The 19004-nt window shown below is 35.8% G+C and overlaps 1 protein-coding gene across 26 annotated transcripts in view; it reads left to right on the forward strand.

The window, feature by feature from the left end:
- LRRFIP2 (LRR binding FLII interacting protein 2) overlaps positions 1–19004 on the forward strand; it is a 59891-nt gene that overhangs the window by 6633 nt on the left and 34254 nt on the right. For 19 of the 26 annotated variants that reach the window (XM_074575539.1, XM_074575547.1, XM_074575553.1 and 16 more), the window contains exons 2-5: positions 4178–4282; positions 14483–14569; positions 16038–16088; positions 18881–18934. In XM_074575539.1, coding sequence (XP_074431640.1) covers positions 4193–4282; positions 14483–14569; positions 16038–16088; positions 18881–18934 — 282 coding nt within the window. In that variant the 5' untranslated portion in view covers positions 4178–4192. The remainder of the gene's footprint in view (positions 1–4177; positions 4283–14482; positions 14570–16037; positions 16089–18880; positions 18935–19004) is intronic. The other 7 variants (XM_074575561.1, XM_074575563.1, XM_074575558.1 and 4 more) reach the window with 1 other exon arrangement.

The raw sequence follows: 19004 nt of genomic DNA on the forward strand, positions 1-19004 counted from the left end.
CACCTTATATTTTTCTGAGAAGTAATGTCATAATACATTCAGTATTAGACTAACGAGTCTGTTAGCAATAGAACTAGATCTCTTTAGTACTGAACTGTATAACAAGACGTGAAATACTCTGACATACATCAGCTTAATTAAACATTACATGGAATGGAAAAAATTGTGAAAAATTGAAAAAATATCAAAACATCTTATTAAAGAAAGCTTATATTGAGGTTTAGTTTCAAAGCTGGCAGCAATAATAAATATAGAATCATATAGTCTTTTATTTTGTAAGGAACCTCTGGAGGTCACCTCTTGCCCAAAGTGTGGTCAGTTACAGCAGGTTTTTTGGCCTTGTCCAGTCAAGCTTTTAATATCTTCATGGCTGGACACTTCACAGCCTCTCTAGGCCAGTGTTTAACTACCCTCTCTTCTTCAACTCCAGGGTCACCTATTTGCACATGATTCCTGTTGGAGATGTTGGCGCTCTAGAGTTGCGTGTACCTGTGCTGTAATGCATGTTCTCTAATGCACATGCTGGTGAGATTGCAGCTCACAAGCTCGCATTCATGCCCCTAAGGTGTGGGTTCTCCTCCCTTGCCGCACCCTGTATGACCACCTCCTAGCTGGGGCATGGGACCTTGCACCCCCCAGGAGGGATGCTGTGCTGTCTGGTCTGGCCAGATATCACAATGCAGTCAGCGGGATGACTTCTGGCAGTGTCAAACCAAGTTTTGGCCGATGCTGTTTCCTTTCCAAGGTCTTTACCGCTTGTACAGACTTTCATATTTTTTTATACTTATTTTCAAGAGGACTCCTTTATTTCAAACATTTCTTTCTAATTCCCTAGATACTGTGTAATCTAACTGATGATCCTCTTGCTGTTCAACATGACCAATTTTGTGCAAATATCCTGACAGGAAGATCTTGCATATTTGACTCACAGGCACACAAAAATTCCTATCCTCACATTTGTTATTATCCAGACCATTTTGCCAAGGATGAGGCTTGTAAGCACCACTCGCTATGTCCCCTGCGTCACTAAGCAATGGTGTTACAGTTTTCTTAATCTTCCTTTTGTTCCCAATGTTCTTACAGTAGCCTTTCTCTTTGTCCTTATCAGCCTTTTGCTAGTTTTGACTTCAGTTGAGCTTTGGCTTTCCGAAACCCTCCTTGTAGGCAAAGGCAACATCTCTGTATACCTTCCAGGTAATCTGTCCCTCCTTGCTTTTTCGGCTTTGGGCTCATCCTTATGTGAGAAGCGTGGCAGATGGCTGGAAGGGATGCAACGCTTGCCTTCCTCCACAGTGACTTTGGCACAATTATGCTACAGCGAGCCTGAGATGAAGTGCTTTTTGCTCCTTTAAAGCCTCAGCATCTAACTTTTTAAAATTCACTACTCTCTGTATATACGTTAGTACTTACTGTCAGTCTCAACATGGCTATACTAAAAATAGCTATATAACCTATTACATTCAATTCTCCAAATCAGTCTGACAGCTAAGAAAAACTCACTGAATTAACAAACCGAAGTTAGTTGTCTATTAAAAGTGGTGTGTTGTTTAAAGGATGTCCACAAATGCAGTTCAGATCTATGGTATGTACAGTTTTTACTTATGTGGTAAAAACTAGTTAAGAAATACAACCCTTAACACACACATTAAAAGAATTTCATTTCATGCGTAGTGACTCTTTTAGTAGATAGGTTTTCTATTGCTTATGTGAACTGATCTGTTGTAATAACATAACTTCTTGATTTTTTTTCTTTTTTTTTTTGACTAATATATAAACTTGTGAAAACCTTCTCTAGTAGGAGAGTATTATTTTGTGTTGGTGCAACTTCTGCTTTGGGCTCTATCTGCTTTTCTTATTTGAAGTCAGCCAATGAGAATTACTGAAAAAAGATGCAGATTTTTGGAGACACTTCTGAATGTGGGCAGCGACCTGTAGCTCTGAGGTTAAACATTTGCCACACAGATCTCCAAACTGCTTTCTGCATTTATGTATCTAAATTTATCTGAGTACAAAACATAAGTTTGTTTGCTTGTTTATAAGATTAAAAAGACAGACTCTTACTGAATGGATTAACAGTGGCAAAATTTGTCCCAGGCCTTATCTCAGAGTCTCCCTTCACCCTGAGTTCGAGTTCTGCTGTCCTACTTCCAAGACCCATCTTAACCTCGGATAAGAGTGAGGCTGGAATCTTGCATTTCTTCCTGAAAATATTCTGCTACCTAACACCATAATGAAAGCCAAAACATGCAACAACAAAATCATGTTGTGGGGGAGTAACAAATAAATTAAACCACGAGCCACAGGCCAATGGTAAAAACACTCCCTGGCAGATGAGTCCTCGGTGTTGATCCAAACACTCTGCGCTGCAAAATGAACGAGCAGCCTGCAGAGGAATGGATGGAATCCAGGGGTGTACTTACATCCACTTTTCCCCATCAGGAATGTGTTCATTACTGGATGGGATGATAGAACTGCATCTTCTCTGGCTCCTTCAGATACTGCGGGTTTATTCCTCTACTACTCATCTGGAAACATTGCAAGCTCTCCTCTAAGGTTTTTACACAGTGGAGTTGATCTGCACCTGTAGTTCTGAGTGTGTTTAGTTTTGATCTCAGAATAGCAACTGGAAATGCATAAGATTATTGCATAATTGTTGTATCTGTCCTATGCAGCAGCTTTTAAGAGGGGGGACATCTAGTTTCGAGTCTTTGTTGTCTTTTCTCTTATCAGCAAATATGCTGTTTCCCCACATCAAAGCACTTAAAGAACAGTAAAATACCTGCAGAATTTGAAGCAGAATAAAAGACTTCCTGCCTGCAAAGAAGAGAGAGAACTGGCAGCATAAAGTTATGGAGGGGAGAAGTGTAGAAGCTAAAATGAAAAAAAAAAAAAAAACCAAAACCAAAAAAAACAACAAAAAACCCCACAAAAACAAACCAAAAAAAACCCAAACCTGTGATGCTACTTGGTATCTTTTAGTGACAGAAAGTACCCCAATATAGTTTGTCTTTGTGATTGCTGTATAAAAATCACAAAGTAAAAACAGTGATTGCACAAAAATACTCCAGTCACATTTCCCCGCCCCCAGTTAAACTGTAAGGAATTCCTGAATGTTTGCTCATTAGACCCAGTATGAAAGATAGTTCTCACACATGTTCAGGTTTCAAAAAGCTAGCCAATAGTTGTTCCCTTCTAGACCTTTTCTATTTGCATGAAGAAAATTATTTTCCCTGTATCTGTGTGGGACACTTACCTCCTTTATATCAAATTGCTGTTATCTGACATTTGGAAAGACCTGGATGTCTGGAAGTAGGATTTCTTTAGGATATTTCAAAAAACTAATTTAGATTATTTTTTTGAGTAATGCTTCGCTGTCTGTGGCTGTATGTGCTATGTTTTGATTTGGTAGTAATTTTTATATTCTTGCAATTGATAACGGAGGCTTCTGGAAGAAGACTTAAGAGTATTTTATGTATTATTCTGGGTATACGATGCTAGTATGTTTCTCTCTTCATTTCCCAAATTAGGAATCTTGCTAAGGAAAAGAATGTTTGTTTGTCTAGAAATGTCTTTACTTCTACTGCAGTAAAACTTCTCCTTTAGTAGACCACTGCAGTTCTCATTCAGTTGCCGCTGAATGAGAACTGCTGCATTAAAATGTAAATAAACCCCATCTACCTGCTTGGATGGTTTGAAAAATTTGTCTACTGATCTATCTTTTCTGCTTTGGAGAGAGCTCTAATGATTGTGTAAGTTTAATTCTTGAAAGTGTTGTTACCTGTAGGTTTTCTTCACTTTCAGTAAAATTAAATGGATACTTATTTTTAGGAGTTGTGAAAAATGACAACGTACATAGGTATCGTTATTGAGGTAGGAACAGTTGACATTTGTGCGTAACTTTGAAGCTGTAGGTAAACTGATGGGTTCTGTTTAGTAGAAAAATGCTGTGTGCATCTTGTAGGATGCAGCGGTGTTCTATAAAGCTGCCACAAGATTTTGTGATAAAATTTTCCTAGAAATACAACTGCTGGATAATTTGTGCCGATGGCACGTAGGTTTCTTGAGTGTTATATAGCTAAAGATTTGGAAAACGTACTACATTTTGGAGTTTGGATTGTTTGGGTTTAGTTCCATATCTGAAAACTAAGCTTTTTCCTGTCTGTTTTTGCAAATACAGAACCAGAGAATAAAAATGGGAACTCCTGGATCAGGACGGAAGAGAACTCCAGTGAAAGACAGGTTTTCTGCAGAAGATGAAGCTCTGAGTAACATTGCCAGAGAGGTTTGTTCATTTCAAATTATCTTAAATTTAGAAGTTGGGATGAAAGCAATCTTATTATCCAGAAAAAGTTAAATTTTTTTAAGCTGTGCATTAAAAAGTGTAATCAGGCAAAAATACAACAATTAATACAAACTAAGAGTATTTTCAGTCACAAAATCACATTTACTGAAATGTTGTCACAATGATATATTAATTGTAAGATTAGCGTAACTTCCCAGGATCACACTTAAAGCTTAGCAGATTTTCTATGGGTAGTTATATGCTTAGCTAAAGATAAATGAGTAATCCAGCTGCTATCTCAGGTCTAAAACTAAAAAAATTCCCCATTTGTCCCATTGCAGTGTGTAGTATTCTTAAGATGGTAAGTATAGTGTACTAGTGTTAAATAAGTAATAGTAATTATTAAACGTTATTTGTAATATATTCTCTTTCAAATGTGCAAAGTCACATTTCTGTCAAAGTAAGCCTAATATGTACGCTATACCAGGACTTTCTTAACAGAGTCACCCTCTGAAAAATAGAGAGCTGGAGGTAACCAGCCAAAAATGTAATTAATAAGAAGTTGATACAAAGGGGAAATTTGTATACAAAGGGGAATTTTGTCCCACCGGATATAGGAAGGAGGCAGCTGGAATTTAGAGTCTTACAGACGTCTATTTGGACTTGAGTTTTTCTGGGAGGAAACGCTGTAACTTGGGAACAAAAGCATTAGTACTGTTTGTATACAAGTGGATACAGAAGCTTTGCGCTACACTATCTACAAAGCTGCTCACCCTACTTGGCAAAATGCAGATTCTAATTGGCCTTGTAATGTAAACTGGTGTCTGTATATGTAGGTGTAGTACATATATGTGTATGTAAGACAAAATGGATAGGTGATAAGTCTTTGAAAATACAGCTTTTGTATGCATTTTCAAGCGTAGCAATCATAGGCTGTAGGCAAAGAAAATGCTCTGTCAGCACAAAAACATTTTCATTTAGTTGGTAACTTTCCAGCAGGCTATGTTCACACCAAATCTAATGGAAGTTCTCGCCCTACGAGATATGTTCTGTGAGGGCATCTGGGTCGTGTACAGTCTCACTCATCGAGTTTCATCTCCCATTTTGGGGAAAAATGGCTAACAAAGAAGAAGGAATCTGGCTTTAAATTTCTTTCAAGTATTCTGTGCATGGTTTCAGTACAGTAACATCATCTTGCAATTTAGCCTAGAAAAAAAGGTCTCAATAGCAAGGTGTAATAACTATTCTCTTACTTTAAAATTACTGTGGGGCTTTGTTCTCTTACATCTCTAACCCCCCACTGCAATTAAAATTTGAGTATGAGTGTAGATTAAACAAAAAGGAAGGGTTCCCCCCCTCTTAGTGCTAAACTAAAATAATGCTAGGTCTCACAGTTAGAGGTGTTATCTCGCAGAGATAACCGAGTTGAATATATCTGTTCCAAGGATTAATGTGTATTAAGCCTTCCCTTCTCTTCTGTCAACAATGAACTGGAAAACAACTTGCTGAAAAGCTCTAAAACTTATTCATTATTCTGATGTTAATCTAAATCTGCTAAAGATAAGTAAAATTGTGTTGATCAGCATATCATTTAAGGGGTAGCCATTTCGTATTGTCTTTAACTGGTTTATGTCTATTAATAATTCTTAAAACCTATTTGAATTAAATTGTTCTAAATGTTCCTTCTGATTTTCTTATTAGAATTACTTTTTCTCTTTCTGATATTCTGGCATTTTGAGGGTCACCTTTCATGGCTTGTTAGGGAGAAGAGTATTCAACATATTTCAAAATAAAATGGTTTGTTACCTTTACATATATGTTTTCCAGGCTGTGTATAGAACCATTTCTTCTTTTGTGTTGCTATATCCAGGTTTGCCTTTAACAGTCTTAATTTAAAATTGTTATCCAATTTTAAAATAGTGTGAAAAGTTGTATGTCGTCATTAATATTAAACATTCATTAACATTTAATTAACATTAAAATATGTACTACTGTCAGGTTGTTAATCCCTTGGTCTGTGTAGGAGAAGCTGGCCCTCAGACCCCATGTCAGACGGTGGCTGTTGACATGGAGTTGGTAGCTATAACTCATAGTATTAGCCAACTTACTCTAAAGAAAATTTTTACTTTAAAGGAACAGAATGCATTTCTTAAGGTACCACAGCAGAGGCCAGTTAATAAAACTCAGTTTTGTCGTTACATTTGATTTTACTGTACCATATATATGCTTTATCATTTGAGGATGGGGAAAAGCTTTCATTTACCATGCTGACATAGGGCATGCCAGTTCTCAGTGCATGAATATATAGAGTAGATGTACTTTGCCATTCTGAGGCCATTATCTCAGCAATATGGCTTGCTTATCTTTTTATTGTCAAAGAGTGTTTTGTTCTTCAACTTCCTCTTATGAAATTACCTTTTTAGCAGATGTTACTTACAACAGTTGAATTGAGTCCCGTAATCCAGAAGTCAGATGTCTTGTAAGGAAAATGTTCCTAAAAGGTGTTCTAGGCATCAAGAGATGGTAAAAAAAAATATGCTGAAACAAAAGGCTGTCACTCAGTATGATCTGCATGGAAAAACTGCATGGAAGTGCTCTGGGATTCAGAGCAGTCACAAAATGGCACTAGGAATTATCAGAGTTTGTAATACTTGCAAAGACTTCTAGTGTAGTGGATGAAATTTCAGTGGTTTTTTTTTCCTCAAAGTTCAGATTTCAGAAAGCACTAATTTTACTCTTTCTTACATTCTTATTTGACAAAATTGAGATTTCCTTGTTGTATGGGATGTGTCAAAAAAATGTGTTATCTTCCTTTTGGTACCAACAAACATCTGCTTGCTAGGAAATTTGTGTAAAGAATTCTTTGGTACTGATCCAATAAATTAATTTTTGGATATTCTTTTTTTTTTTCTGCACTGTTTGAATCTGATGTGTCATCTTGTGAAAATATTTAATGGAAGACAAGGGCACTATCATAGGATCTAAGGGGCTTGTTCAAATTACTTCCTCCTTGTGAGATTTCTTTAATTTTCTCCATCTTTCCTCTGCATTGGATAACTTTTCCTCTGTTGGTCGTCTACTCCCCCTCACTTCTTGTAGCTCTAGCACTGTTATGTAGAGAGTTCTTTCATATCTTTTACTTTCTGTGGGAATTTGCATTGAGACAAGCTCTTTTGCAATCCCTCTGCACTAAACAAGGCACAAGTATGCTTAACTTCAACATTGGAGTGAATTACTGCCTTATTCCAAGACCTCCTGAGTTACCAGACTTCTTTCTTTGGGACCTATGTTGTATTCTGTTGTGAGTTATCCTTCCTGGCGTTGAATTCCCTGTGCTCACTGAAACTGAGGAAGAGTAAAGGTGATGTACATATCCAGGAACAGTATCTATGCATCCTTTTCTGGAAGAAATGCACTCTCCATATTATTCAGTGCCTTAAGTGAGATTAGTTGCAGTTGATCAGTTTGGAAGTCTTACCTTCGTATGACAGAGAAGATTACCATTTTATCATGTTTGTTTCAAAAGCTGTGGGAACAGGTATAAGTATATTGTCCAGGTGTTCCCTGTAAGGAGAAAAGGAACTCTCAGTGTAAATGCACCCACCTACGTTCAAGTGGAGTATTGGCAAGTGTCTTCCAATTATAGTAAGGTTAATTTGAAGTCAGCTAATCTTTTGTTAAAAAAAAGGGGGAAAAAAAAGTCTATCTCCTAAAAATATGAAGAGTTCCTTTACACCACCTTCTGGTTCTTTCTCTAGCTGTTGTAATAGATTCTGAAGCTTTCTGAATCTGTTAGCTTTTTCAGATTGACAAAGAATATAAGACAGCTGGTGTGCAAGACAGTTTCTTCTGTCTCGTGGAAAGTTCTGCCTTTCCAAATAACAGATAGGGATTGTCTAGCATGAGTTCAGGCTCCTGTCAAGATTAGGTTCTTATGTGGGAATCCTTTTTGTTTAACAAATAACCAAATGAAAATTGGAGGTTCATATTCTCAAGGTTCTATTCACAGTCTACACTTGATACAGCTGATATGACCTCAAGATCTGTTTTCCCTGTGGTTTTGTTGTGGAGATTCTCTGCTTATAAAGCTGTTTTGTGGGCAGAGTATCTTCAGTTGACATCTGCGTCACTCCTTCACTTGTCTCTGTAATTTACAGACAAGTTGTTGTGTTCATTTTAAATATTCAGCAGTAACCTGTCTTCACCAGGCATCTCTTATGATTACTTGAGACCTCTTTCTCCAAGACCAGCCTTACATGAAAGAGCAGATGCTTCAGTGACCTCTGCAATCTTACATTGACTTCAGTTCAAGGTCAGGTACAATGAACATTGTGCCAGAAAGTGAGAAGAGTCTGACTCTTGTCATCTCATCAGCCTCAACCCAATAAGCAACAGTCTGAAGGGACAATCAGGATTTATTTCTTCATATCCTTTCTTTCCGTGCTTGCGTCAGCAGTCCTTCCATTCTTCAGGGCTGAATAACTCTAGATGACAAAGAATTAGAGCTCATTGACATTGATTGCATCACTGTTCACTTCATTTCCTCCTTGTAGATCTTGTCTGTGTTTTTTCAGGAACTGTTGTCATGACTCTGTTTGCGTTGTATAGCAGGAGCCTGGAAACTCTTAAGAGGTGTTTTCTCATGGGAGATAGTAAAGATTCATTTGGATTTAAAATTCACTCTAGTCACTCAAACTCTGGGTAGAGTGCAGTTCTTATTTTGGTAAAAATGTCATGTTACTTAGTTGCCAGGGTAGAAAAAGCCAAGAGTTCAGTATTTTAAAATGTTTGAAGGCTATACGATGAATTTAAAAGCAGTTAACAACATACTCTTTGTCATACTGCATCTACTCAAAGTTCAGTACATGTTTCTCTCCTCACACAGCTTCAGCTTTTCTTAAGAAAACAAACAAAACCCCAGAGAACCCCACCTCATACTGGTGTTGTAGATGCTAGACGATTTTTGAGTTTATGTTTTACAAGAGATCACTTAAATATTTTTAAATCAGATATTTCTACACTAGTATTAATTCAAAATTGTGTTTGCTGTTGTTTTTAATAGTGGTTAAGGATATTTTGTAGGAGAGAAGGTATTCTAGGGATTCTCTATGTGCGGATCTGTATAATGAATGGAAAAAGAATAAGAGACATCAGAAATAAAGAATCCTAAACCTTTAGGTCATGTAGACCTTAAGATTTTGTTGTTCATAGTCTTTGCTTTGTAGGCAATTGGAGAAAGAGTAGGCACATCAGAAATAGGTGGAAGGAAGCTGTTTCTGAGGAGGCATAAGAAATACATTTGGCACATGAGTGATGATGGTGTTGCCTTGGGTCCATGAGACAGTAAGGAGATAAGGAGGGTAAAAAGCGTGGAAATGAGAACACAGAAGCGAGCAACAGAAGAGAGAAATAATGCATGTTCACTTAAGAAATGATGAAATAAACTTTGTATCTCAGTGTGTAGTAGTGTATTAAGAAACGGTGAATGCTTTTAAGCTGCTTATCCAGGTGCTTGGCTGGCTGGCTGTCAGTAGCTCCTGGTGTTCTGTTGGATGCCCTGTGGCGGACACGGAGCCGGGTGCCTGGGCCGAGGTAGCCGTCGCCCTCCCCGCTGCCATCTGGTGGAAGAAGGGAAACCTTCCTTGCCTGGACCTCCTGCCTTGGAAAATGCAGCATTGTAAGCACAGCATATCCCTCGACAGAGAGAGAGATGAGTTTATATGTAGCCCAGGATGATAAAATAATTTTAATTTTTCAACGAAAATCATTAATATTTTTTCAGAGGTGACTAACATATTTAGTATATATGGTATTATGCATACTATATTTTATCCTTATGAAGCTTTTATGCTGAACCTGAGCTAATTAATGAATTGCCTTCTCTACAATGTGGAAATTAAAATAAAAATACTGTTGCTTTCTAGTGAATTCTTCTTTCAAGTAAGGGGAAGGAGAAAGATGCCTGTCTGCACTATGGAGACAGATGTTATGCTTCTCCTTGCTCAACACAAGGGGAAGCTTCTACCATATCAATTCTATGTACTAGTATGCTGCTTGTCTTGGCTAAGAACTTACTCATTGCTGTGAAGAGACTAAGAAAAAAACATATCAGAAAGGACACGCTACTGACTTGCTCTTTACAAAGGCATTCAAAATAAAATCTGGTCTTTATCTTTTCTCCTTTCTTGACAAAAATATCTTGGATTTAACTGAAGAACTAAATGTTATCCTTGGAAGTTGAGATAAAGTGGTTTGAAAAGTTTTCAAAAGATTGTGCAAAATATGTATTTTTTACAAAAAAGGGAGAAAATGGAATAAGCAGGAGGACTTCAAGTAGTTGTTAGTAATTGGTTTTCAGGTGAAAATGAGGAAACTGACCATGTTGCCTGTGATGGAAAGAGAACATTCTCTTGCTACCCATATGTTTACTGAACATATGCAATAAAATAACCTAATCAAAGTGAGTACTGCTTTTCAAGGTGGTAGCTTAACTGCTTGAAAACAGCCAGAATTGTCATATTCTTCTAGAATGAAATGCTGTTTATGCAGGTGGAAGGAAACATTAGTTTTGTTTTTGCATGTAATGCTTTTTGTTACCCATTTTGAAATGTAGAATTCCAGAACTCAGCAGTTAACAGATGGCTTTGTTTTGTTACTCAGAGCAGAGTTAATACCCAGAGAAATGCAGATATGGCACTTAGTTTAAAATCACATATTTGTCCTTAGGGTAGGAGGTAAAAGATAAGGAGTAGTATGAGAGTGTTCATGTAGAAAAAACTTTACAGATTTAGTTATTAATTGATTGTTTTTTCCTATCCAAAGTCTTGAGGGCCTTTTTCTTGTGTTGTTTTTTTTTTTCCTACCCAATCTTTTTTGTTACAAACATCTTCTATGTAGTCCTCTTATTTCCTTTCTTGATCACTTCTCTGAATAAATTCCGTGTGAAATTGTATCTGTACCTCATGGCTCCTATTTGCCCACCAGAATATATAACCGAGCCATTTCTTTTCATTTTAGCCACCAGTGTAAGTGTACTGGTTCTAACGGGTTTGGATACCTCATCTCTTATTTGCAGTTGAAGCGTTTAAGAAAATTCAGCTATCACATTTCTTTTTTGCAGTTGGAAGTCCCCTTTAGAAACTTTAAGTGTCAGATTTGCTAGATCTTGGAGAGTCTACAGTTTAATTTTTACTTAATGAAAATAGGAATTTGGTATCTTAACTTTTGAACTTCAATGATAATATAATGTATCTTTATCAAAAATTATGTATTTTATTTGTGTGTGTCTGTTCTAAAGATTGTATAGAGAGTAATGACCAATGAAACTGAAATCAAGACTGTAGTGGCCAGTCTGTAGTTTTCAAACACTGGAATTTGTGTAATACAAGCTGTAGAAAGCAACCTGCACTGACTCCTAAGCTTGGATGAGCAGTGAATAGTGATGTATTTAGAATACTCTTCAACTCTAATGCTAATTGAATTAGAAAAGCATTATAACATGACTGCCTGTTGTTTTGCTGTTGTTTTTTTTTCCCCAAAAAATTTAACGGCAGTCTAGATTTCCTTTCTGTGCTGCTTTTATAGTCCAAACAGCTTCATCTTTTCAACTTGGTTCTCTATCCAAAGCTGTTGTGGCACTGTATTTCCTGTAGCAGATATTTAAAGACTTCATTTCAATATAGCTGAAGAATTTCATTTGCAAAGAGCAAAAAGTGTTGTTGGAAAATTGTTTCACAAATTTTAAGGCTTTCTTCAGTAACACAACAGAGTGAAGAGCAGCACCCAGGAAGAAAACTATGTCCTTTTGAATTATAGTTATTTCTTTATTAATGTTAGCTTTGAATTTCAATTACATAGTTATCAAGATTAGCGTGAGTGCTCTACTAATAACATGACATCTGCTCTCTAACAATTCTGCTGACAATAAAGAATTTTTTGGTATGATGGCCTTTCAAATGGTAATGTGATTTGTCTCTTGCTTAAGTTTTAGTGAAGGAAGGCCCAGAACTGTGCATTCACTTAACTTGCCAACTTCTTTATCTTTTTGAAATTGTGTACTTTTTAGAGGAATCCAGTTGCTCAGATTAATAATTAATGTAATACCAAGCTATTTTCTGCTAAAAGATTTCTCTAAAAAGATAAGACTTTTTTTTTTTTTTTTTTCAATTTCAGGTACCCATTTTATGACAAACGTTTGTTGAATTCTCCTGTGTTTTATCAAGGGTTTAGTAGATTGGAAGAAACAGGAGTTTCCCCTCTACTGTGGGAATGTGAAAGTTAGGTCTCTGGCTGTAGGACTAGGAGGGAGTGGTGAAATGTGGATTTATTTTTAGCGTGAATCAGTAAACGAATGAACTTTCTACGTTTAACAATAAAGCCTTGCTAGAGTCTAAAGGCTAGATGCGTAAACCCAGATGTATCCGCAGCTGTTTGCGTCCTTTCTCTTTCCGTGCTGCATACACATCTGTGTGAAAGTTTATACAGGACAAAGCTATGATTACAGACAATTACAGAGTAGGGCCGCAAGTGAGAAGAGACTTCCTGTTGCACGGGAATTCCCTTGCTGTTCTTGTGTGCCGTCATTGGGTAGGAAGAAGAGTATCTTTATGCTGCTCTGAAAAATGATTACAGCGTGGCAGTCAAGAGAGCTGACGTGGAATCTTGGAATCATTTAATCTGAGTATGCAAAATATAGAAAAACAGTTTTGATGAGTCATTTAAAGTTAAGAGAAACTGTTTTAAGTAATAAAACTATAATGTGTTTGCCTTCTTTCTTGTCATTATTTGATAGATATTTTTGTGTCTGTAGTTTAATCATAATTTAAAGTTAAACTAGAGTTAAATAACCCTTCCTTTTTTCCTGAAGGACAGTAAAAGATTGTTGTGAGTTTTATAGGCTTCTAATGTTTTACATAAACCTATGCTGTGGCAAGAGCAGGAAAAAACCTATCCTTAACCAAAGGCAAAATTCCATTAATTTTACATTTTAAAAAAGTTCCATGACATCAAATGTTTTGGATATTAGGAGTTCTGGTTTTCTGGCTGCTGGTGTTTCTCATAAGTTTTTAGTTAACATTAGATAGACAACTGGAATTTTTGGTGGAAAACCTGTCTTTAGTGGTTTGATATTTCAAGAATTTAAGAGAAAATTTTCATCAACTCATGATTCAAATATTAAAAAACTGAGCTTGTGCTTTCCTCAACTGTTAGCTTTATGTCACAAATTATTGCCTCATGTAATTCATTAATTGATTAAATTTGAGGTAGCATTTGGGGCCTGAAAGACAATGTGTTGTCTGGATGGAAAGTGGAGAAAGTATATAGTTGTATCTCAATAACCAGGTTTCACAAGCAGTGTGGGAGATGTAACTGCTTTTTGCCACTGAAAAAGGGAAGGTCTCGTTACTGTTTGTCCTGCTTGTCCATTTTGCTGGGCATAAGATCCTTGTACAAGCCAGTTCATTTCACTAACACAGCAAAAAACTCGGAAAACTACTTTGCTGCTGTTAACTTTCTGCTATGCTAGTTAGTTAAAGTGGCTTACAGCAGGTTCTGAGTGCTGGAGCTGCGTCTGAGGAAGGTGTTGGGAGTATGGGAAGGTAGGGGGGTCCCTTTTTGGTGACGGGGAATATTTAAGTTAGTTCTTGAGGAAGTGTAACCTTAAATTTCTTCCTTGCATTTTGTCTAATAATTGATTAGATCTTATGATTGCTGTTTGAAGTAACGCAACTTCTAAGTGATGTTTGCTTTTTGAAATAATTCCAAATAATAGCAGAGCTTTTAAATTTGATATGAACAGTAGTGGTTTAATATCTTCGTTTTGATTCGTTTCTTGTTGGTTTTATGTCTTTCTGTGGCCAAAGATTCTGCAGCTGCATACATGCCTGTTTAAATACTATGCATAGGCAAAGTCCTGTTAAAGTCTCCAAGACATGAATTTTTAGAGTTAGTGATAGTAATATTTCTGAACTCAGTTCTTCTGTCAACATGTAACTCTTTTAACCAGTAATGAAATCTGTAAAGACTTAGGTATATATCCTTTCTGAAACTTCATTCTGAGAACTTGGATTTCTTTACTACTTATCTATTGTGATGTTAGAATCTTAAGGTATTTTTGTGAAGAGATTATTAAATTGAGTACTCAAACCACTGTACAAAAAAATGTGGTTTTAACTTCCAGTATTTTCAATTTGCTTATAGGCAGAAGCCAGGCTTGCAGCCAAACGGGCAGCTCGAGCAGAAGCAAGAGATATACGTATGAGAGAGCTGGAGCGACAGCAAAAAGAGGTAGCGTAAATCCTCAATAACTCTTGCAAACCTTTACCAAAATTCTTCATATATTTTATTTCTGTACTTGCATCAGATTTTGTCTGTGTGCTAGTATTTTCTGCATCAGGCAGCTGTTAGCTTCTCTCACCCCTTCCATACCTCCCACTTTCCCCTTATCTTATATATCCAAAAGGATAACTTGCTTTGTATTTACCTATGGATAGCACCTCACAAAATATTAATCTGAATATTCATTTTGAACTTCCTCAATATTTATGCTCATATTGTGGAAAAAAACCTGCTATACGCACTAGGCTATTAGCACTCTTTCTTTGAAATGAAAAAGAAAGCATTTTTAATGTGATTTTAAATTCTAGCTTCACAGGCAAAATTAAATGGTTGGATGTTTTACCTTTAACAAATGCAGTAAATTCAATCCTAGCAATCAAAGTTGGACAAAGATTAGTCTAAATGTTTATCTTTAGATATTTAAAGGGCTGAGACTTTCTTATTACTGCTTGCTTGACTTTTAAATGAGCAGAAGAGAGAACATTATGACAATGTCCAGAACTCAGGCTTGCATAAATAATTTTGCATAGATAGGAACAGTTTTCAGCTTCTAATGTGAAGTCTGGATTTGAATTACTAGACTTGTGATTGATTCAGCTGGTGATTCTTGTCTTTTATAGGAACAATTACTTAACAGATGTGGCAGTTCCTTTGTTGTTGCTGTGCAAAAGGTCTGTGTAAATATGGATAACTGGCAGCACAGCATAAATAGTAAACATGACCATACCCAAAATGTACACTGCCTAGTGTATAGGATAAGCAATTATGAAGAAGTAGAGAGAATTATTTTACTCTATTTTTAATGTATTTATAAAATACTTAGTAATTGGATAATTTGGATATGTGACTTTGGATGTGCAGTTTTCAGTCAATTTCTTCCCATATGGATTATAACGAAAGTGTGTACAATAAATACCTATTGTCAGGATCTTTATTTTTTAAAAAATAGTAGAATTGGGATAGTATGTGCACATATGGTTGTGTGTTGCTCCACTTGTTTCTCCTAAAAAGGAGTTTGCATTTCTTGAGCAAAAAACCCCTTAGGAAGTAAATTTTCAACAGTCTGATTATTTCGTGGTTATTGCATTTGATTCAGGTTTTGAGATAGCATGCAGAAGATTGAGAATTTATTATTTATCATGATTACATTCAATTCCATATAAATGCTGATATTTGGGCTTGGGGTTTTTTGCTGTGGTAACAAGTAGTGCAATCTACAAAATGTGTTTTGCCTGAATTTTATATGGTTCTTATTATTCCATACTTTCAGTTTTCTAACTGCTGTAGGTATCTGATATTATACTGAAGATTACATGGCAATTAACTTAGATTTTTCCAAATTTTTGATCTAGGAATCCAGTCTTGTGTGGTAACTAATCTATGTTGTCAATGGTTTGTTTGTTTTTACATTCTATAGTTTTCTCAGCATTCATATGATAGAAAATGGGCTCATATCCAGAAATGGATGGTAGGCTAAAACCACCTGTTGTGCATGTTTTTGCCACTCAGAACTAACAGAGGATTTGGAGGAAGTAATTTACTAATGGTTTGCTGTGCAATTTCAAAGTGTTTTATTACCGAAAATAATCACATATAAACTATATGTGGATGTGGATATGCAGGGTACTTCATGGCAACAAAAGACAAACTATGAAATGAGAGGCTTTTCTTAAAATGAAATGTTTATTGTCTCCACTGAATGCTGGCTTAAAGTCATGAATCTATTTGAAATGAAATTATATTAGTTTCAATATAGGTAAACATCTTTTCAGTAGTAAATGTTTTTATTTCAGTTAATTTCTAGGGTTTGTGTTTTTTACTTTTTTTTTTTCCTTAGGACTTGCATTTATTTGTTTCCTCTTTGAGTAACATGGCAAATGCTCATCTTTTTTCATTGATGATGAAGTCACTTCTATGACTTAAGACTTAACTGCAAAAGATTTAAAATAAACAACAAAAAACAAACAACAAAACACCATCCAACACCCCCCCCCAAAAAAAAACCAAACCCACCCCCATGCATCACTTGCATCCTTCTACCTCTGCCCCTCACTTTCAGTTAATAATGATAAAATATTTGACTCTTCATTTATTTAGATTAAATCCGCTAAGTAGGAAGGAGTAGAGATAGTTGAGTTACATCTGAGAAAGCTGCTGTTCAATTTATACTAATTTAGTGCAACGTTTCTTCAGAGTTCCTTTCACAAACTTCATGTGCCTCTTAAAAAGGCACATGGGAGATGTGAGTTTCTTTTTATGATTTTAGGAAAGTGTTCACTGTGAACGTTTTGAATTAAGGAGACTTAAATAATACATGCAGAGACTAACCGTAATTTCAAATAGTTAAAACTACTATGAGAGTTCATTGGCATTCCGTTGAGAAATCCTGGAACTGTCATTAGAATTTTATTTGCAAAAGTTGTGCTGAGTTTATATTGTCTCTTTGCCTAGCTGACATTTGTGTGTGTATTAGTTTTCATGTAATTTATAAAGAACAACATAGGTTTCTGTTATCTGTTGGTGGAATGCATGTTTGTACGTTTGGTTTTTTTGCTGGAGAGCAAGGGTTTCCAAACCATGGAACACGGGTTGCATTTGTGAGCAATCTCACTTCAAAATTAATGACACCCAATTGAATGCCACCTTTTTGCGCTCATAAGAGGCACATCTGCTGCCTCTGTCTTAAAATGCATATTTCAAACTTAAATTTTTAGAAATCAAGCTTGATATGTACCAGCAGCAGCTGTCTATACTAGAGTACTTACTTTATCCTTTGACCTGAATATGATGAACACTTAATACTGGCTTTCTATTTTTCAGTTGTATGACAGGAAGAGACTTGTTACCCGGAGTAAATTACCTACAGAAATATACAGAAAACTGTGTCAGAAGCTGAAGCTTTGCATTATAAGAGCATATTGTTAGCAGGGGTGTTATACCAGCAATTCAGATAAATAGCAAACTGTCTGCTTGCAAGCTGCAAATGTTATTGATAGATATTTGTCCAGTTAGACCACAAGCACAAAGTATATTTAAAATTGGCAGTGATCTGACTATAATGTGTTGAAAAGTTGTATTGCATAAATGTTCATTGTAAACATCAAAGTAGACACTATAGAGAGGGAGACTAAAATGTCCTTGTGAAATGAACCTCCCCCTCAAGTTATTTTCTTGCAGAGTATTAACTAGGCCTCTTGAATAGTCACAAAATTAGTATTAAACAACTTAATGTATCCAGTGGTACTGTAGAAAATAACTATGTGACCATAAGCAGTATGAAAGCCAGCTTTAGACTTTAGATATTCATCTATGATTTGGAGGCTGAGCTTTTAACTCTAAAGATAACTGGCTTACAATCTTTAGAATAGTTTGACATCTTGAAAACTGTAGAAAGTGAGTCATTTAAGGAAGGATTCCTAGTTTGAGTCCTGTTGTACCTTTCAAAAGGGATAGTTTAAAATTAAGCTTATTCTTAACATGCTTACCTACTGTAACTAAAAATTTGAGAAGCTTATGGCACGTGAAGTATTGTAATGTTTAATTTTAACTTAGTTGTATTTTTGTCCTGCTGCTTCTCACATATTCTTTTGTGGGAGTCAAAATGAACACTCACTGAGCTTTCAACAGAACAAAAGATACTAAGGTGCCTTAACTAGCTGTCCTCCCCCAAATTTTGTAAGTTGGGTTTATTATTTTCACTGTCATTGTAGAGCAGAACTACCTATATAATTTATAATTGATCAATTTGCTTAAGAAGCTTTTTTCCTATAGCAGAGGAGAAAATCTGAAATATGTATGAGGAAACTGAGAATTATCATCTCTATTAGGCTAAAATAACTTTGTAAAATGTTCACAATCTGACTGTAGTAATTATATACTAAATTTCTTGCTAATGTAATTTTGTAAAGCTTTTGAATGTTGTTTTATTTTTACTTGACTTTCTTAATTTAAAAAAATCTTGTACTTTTTTCTACATTAATACAGCAATCAGAAAAAAAGATTGACTACTGAACACTAATGATTAATTATATTAACCCCCCTTATTTACATCTTTAATGTAGTGTGTTGGCATACTCACCCAAATCGGGTGGAATCACAGTTCTGACTTGAATGAGTTCACTTGCCTCAACAGATTATTCAAAATAATACATAGCATTAAAAGTGCTAACAGCATGTTGCTCAACTTTGCTTGCTTTTAGTTTGTCATCTTTTTCTTTTTTTTTTTTTCTGTGAAATAACTCTGCATTTCTTCTTTCTCAGGAAGATTCAGAGAGGGCCAGGTATTCTCACCGGTCCAGTCGACATTCATATTTGGTTTGTGTTCAAACTGTATACTTTCCCTTTTCCATCATGGCCTTTAAAAAAAAAAAAGTTTGGGTGTTGG

Source organism: Larus michahellis, chromosome 2, assembly GCF_964199755.1.
Source record: "Larus michahellis chromosome 2, bLarMic1.1, whole genome shotgun sequence".
Classification (NCBI taxonomy): Eukaryota; Metazoa; Chordata; class Aves; order Charadriiformes; family Laridae; genus Larus; species Larus michahellis.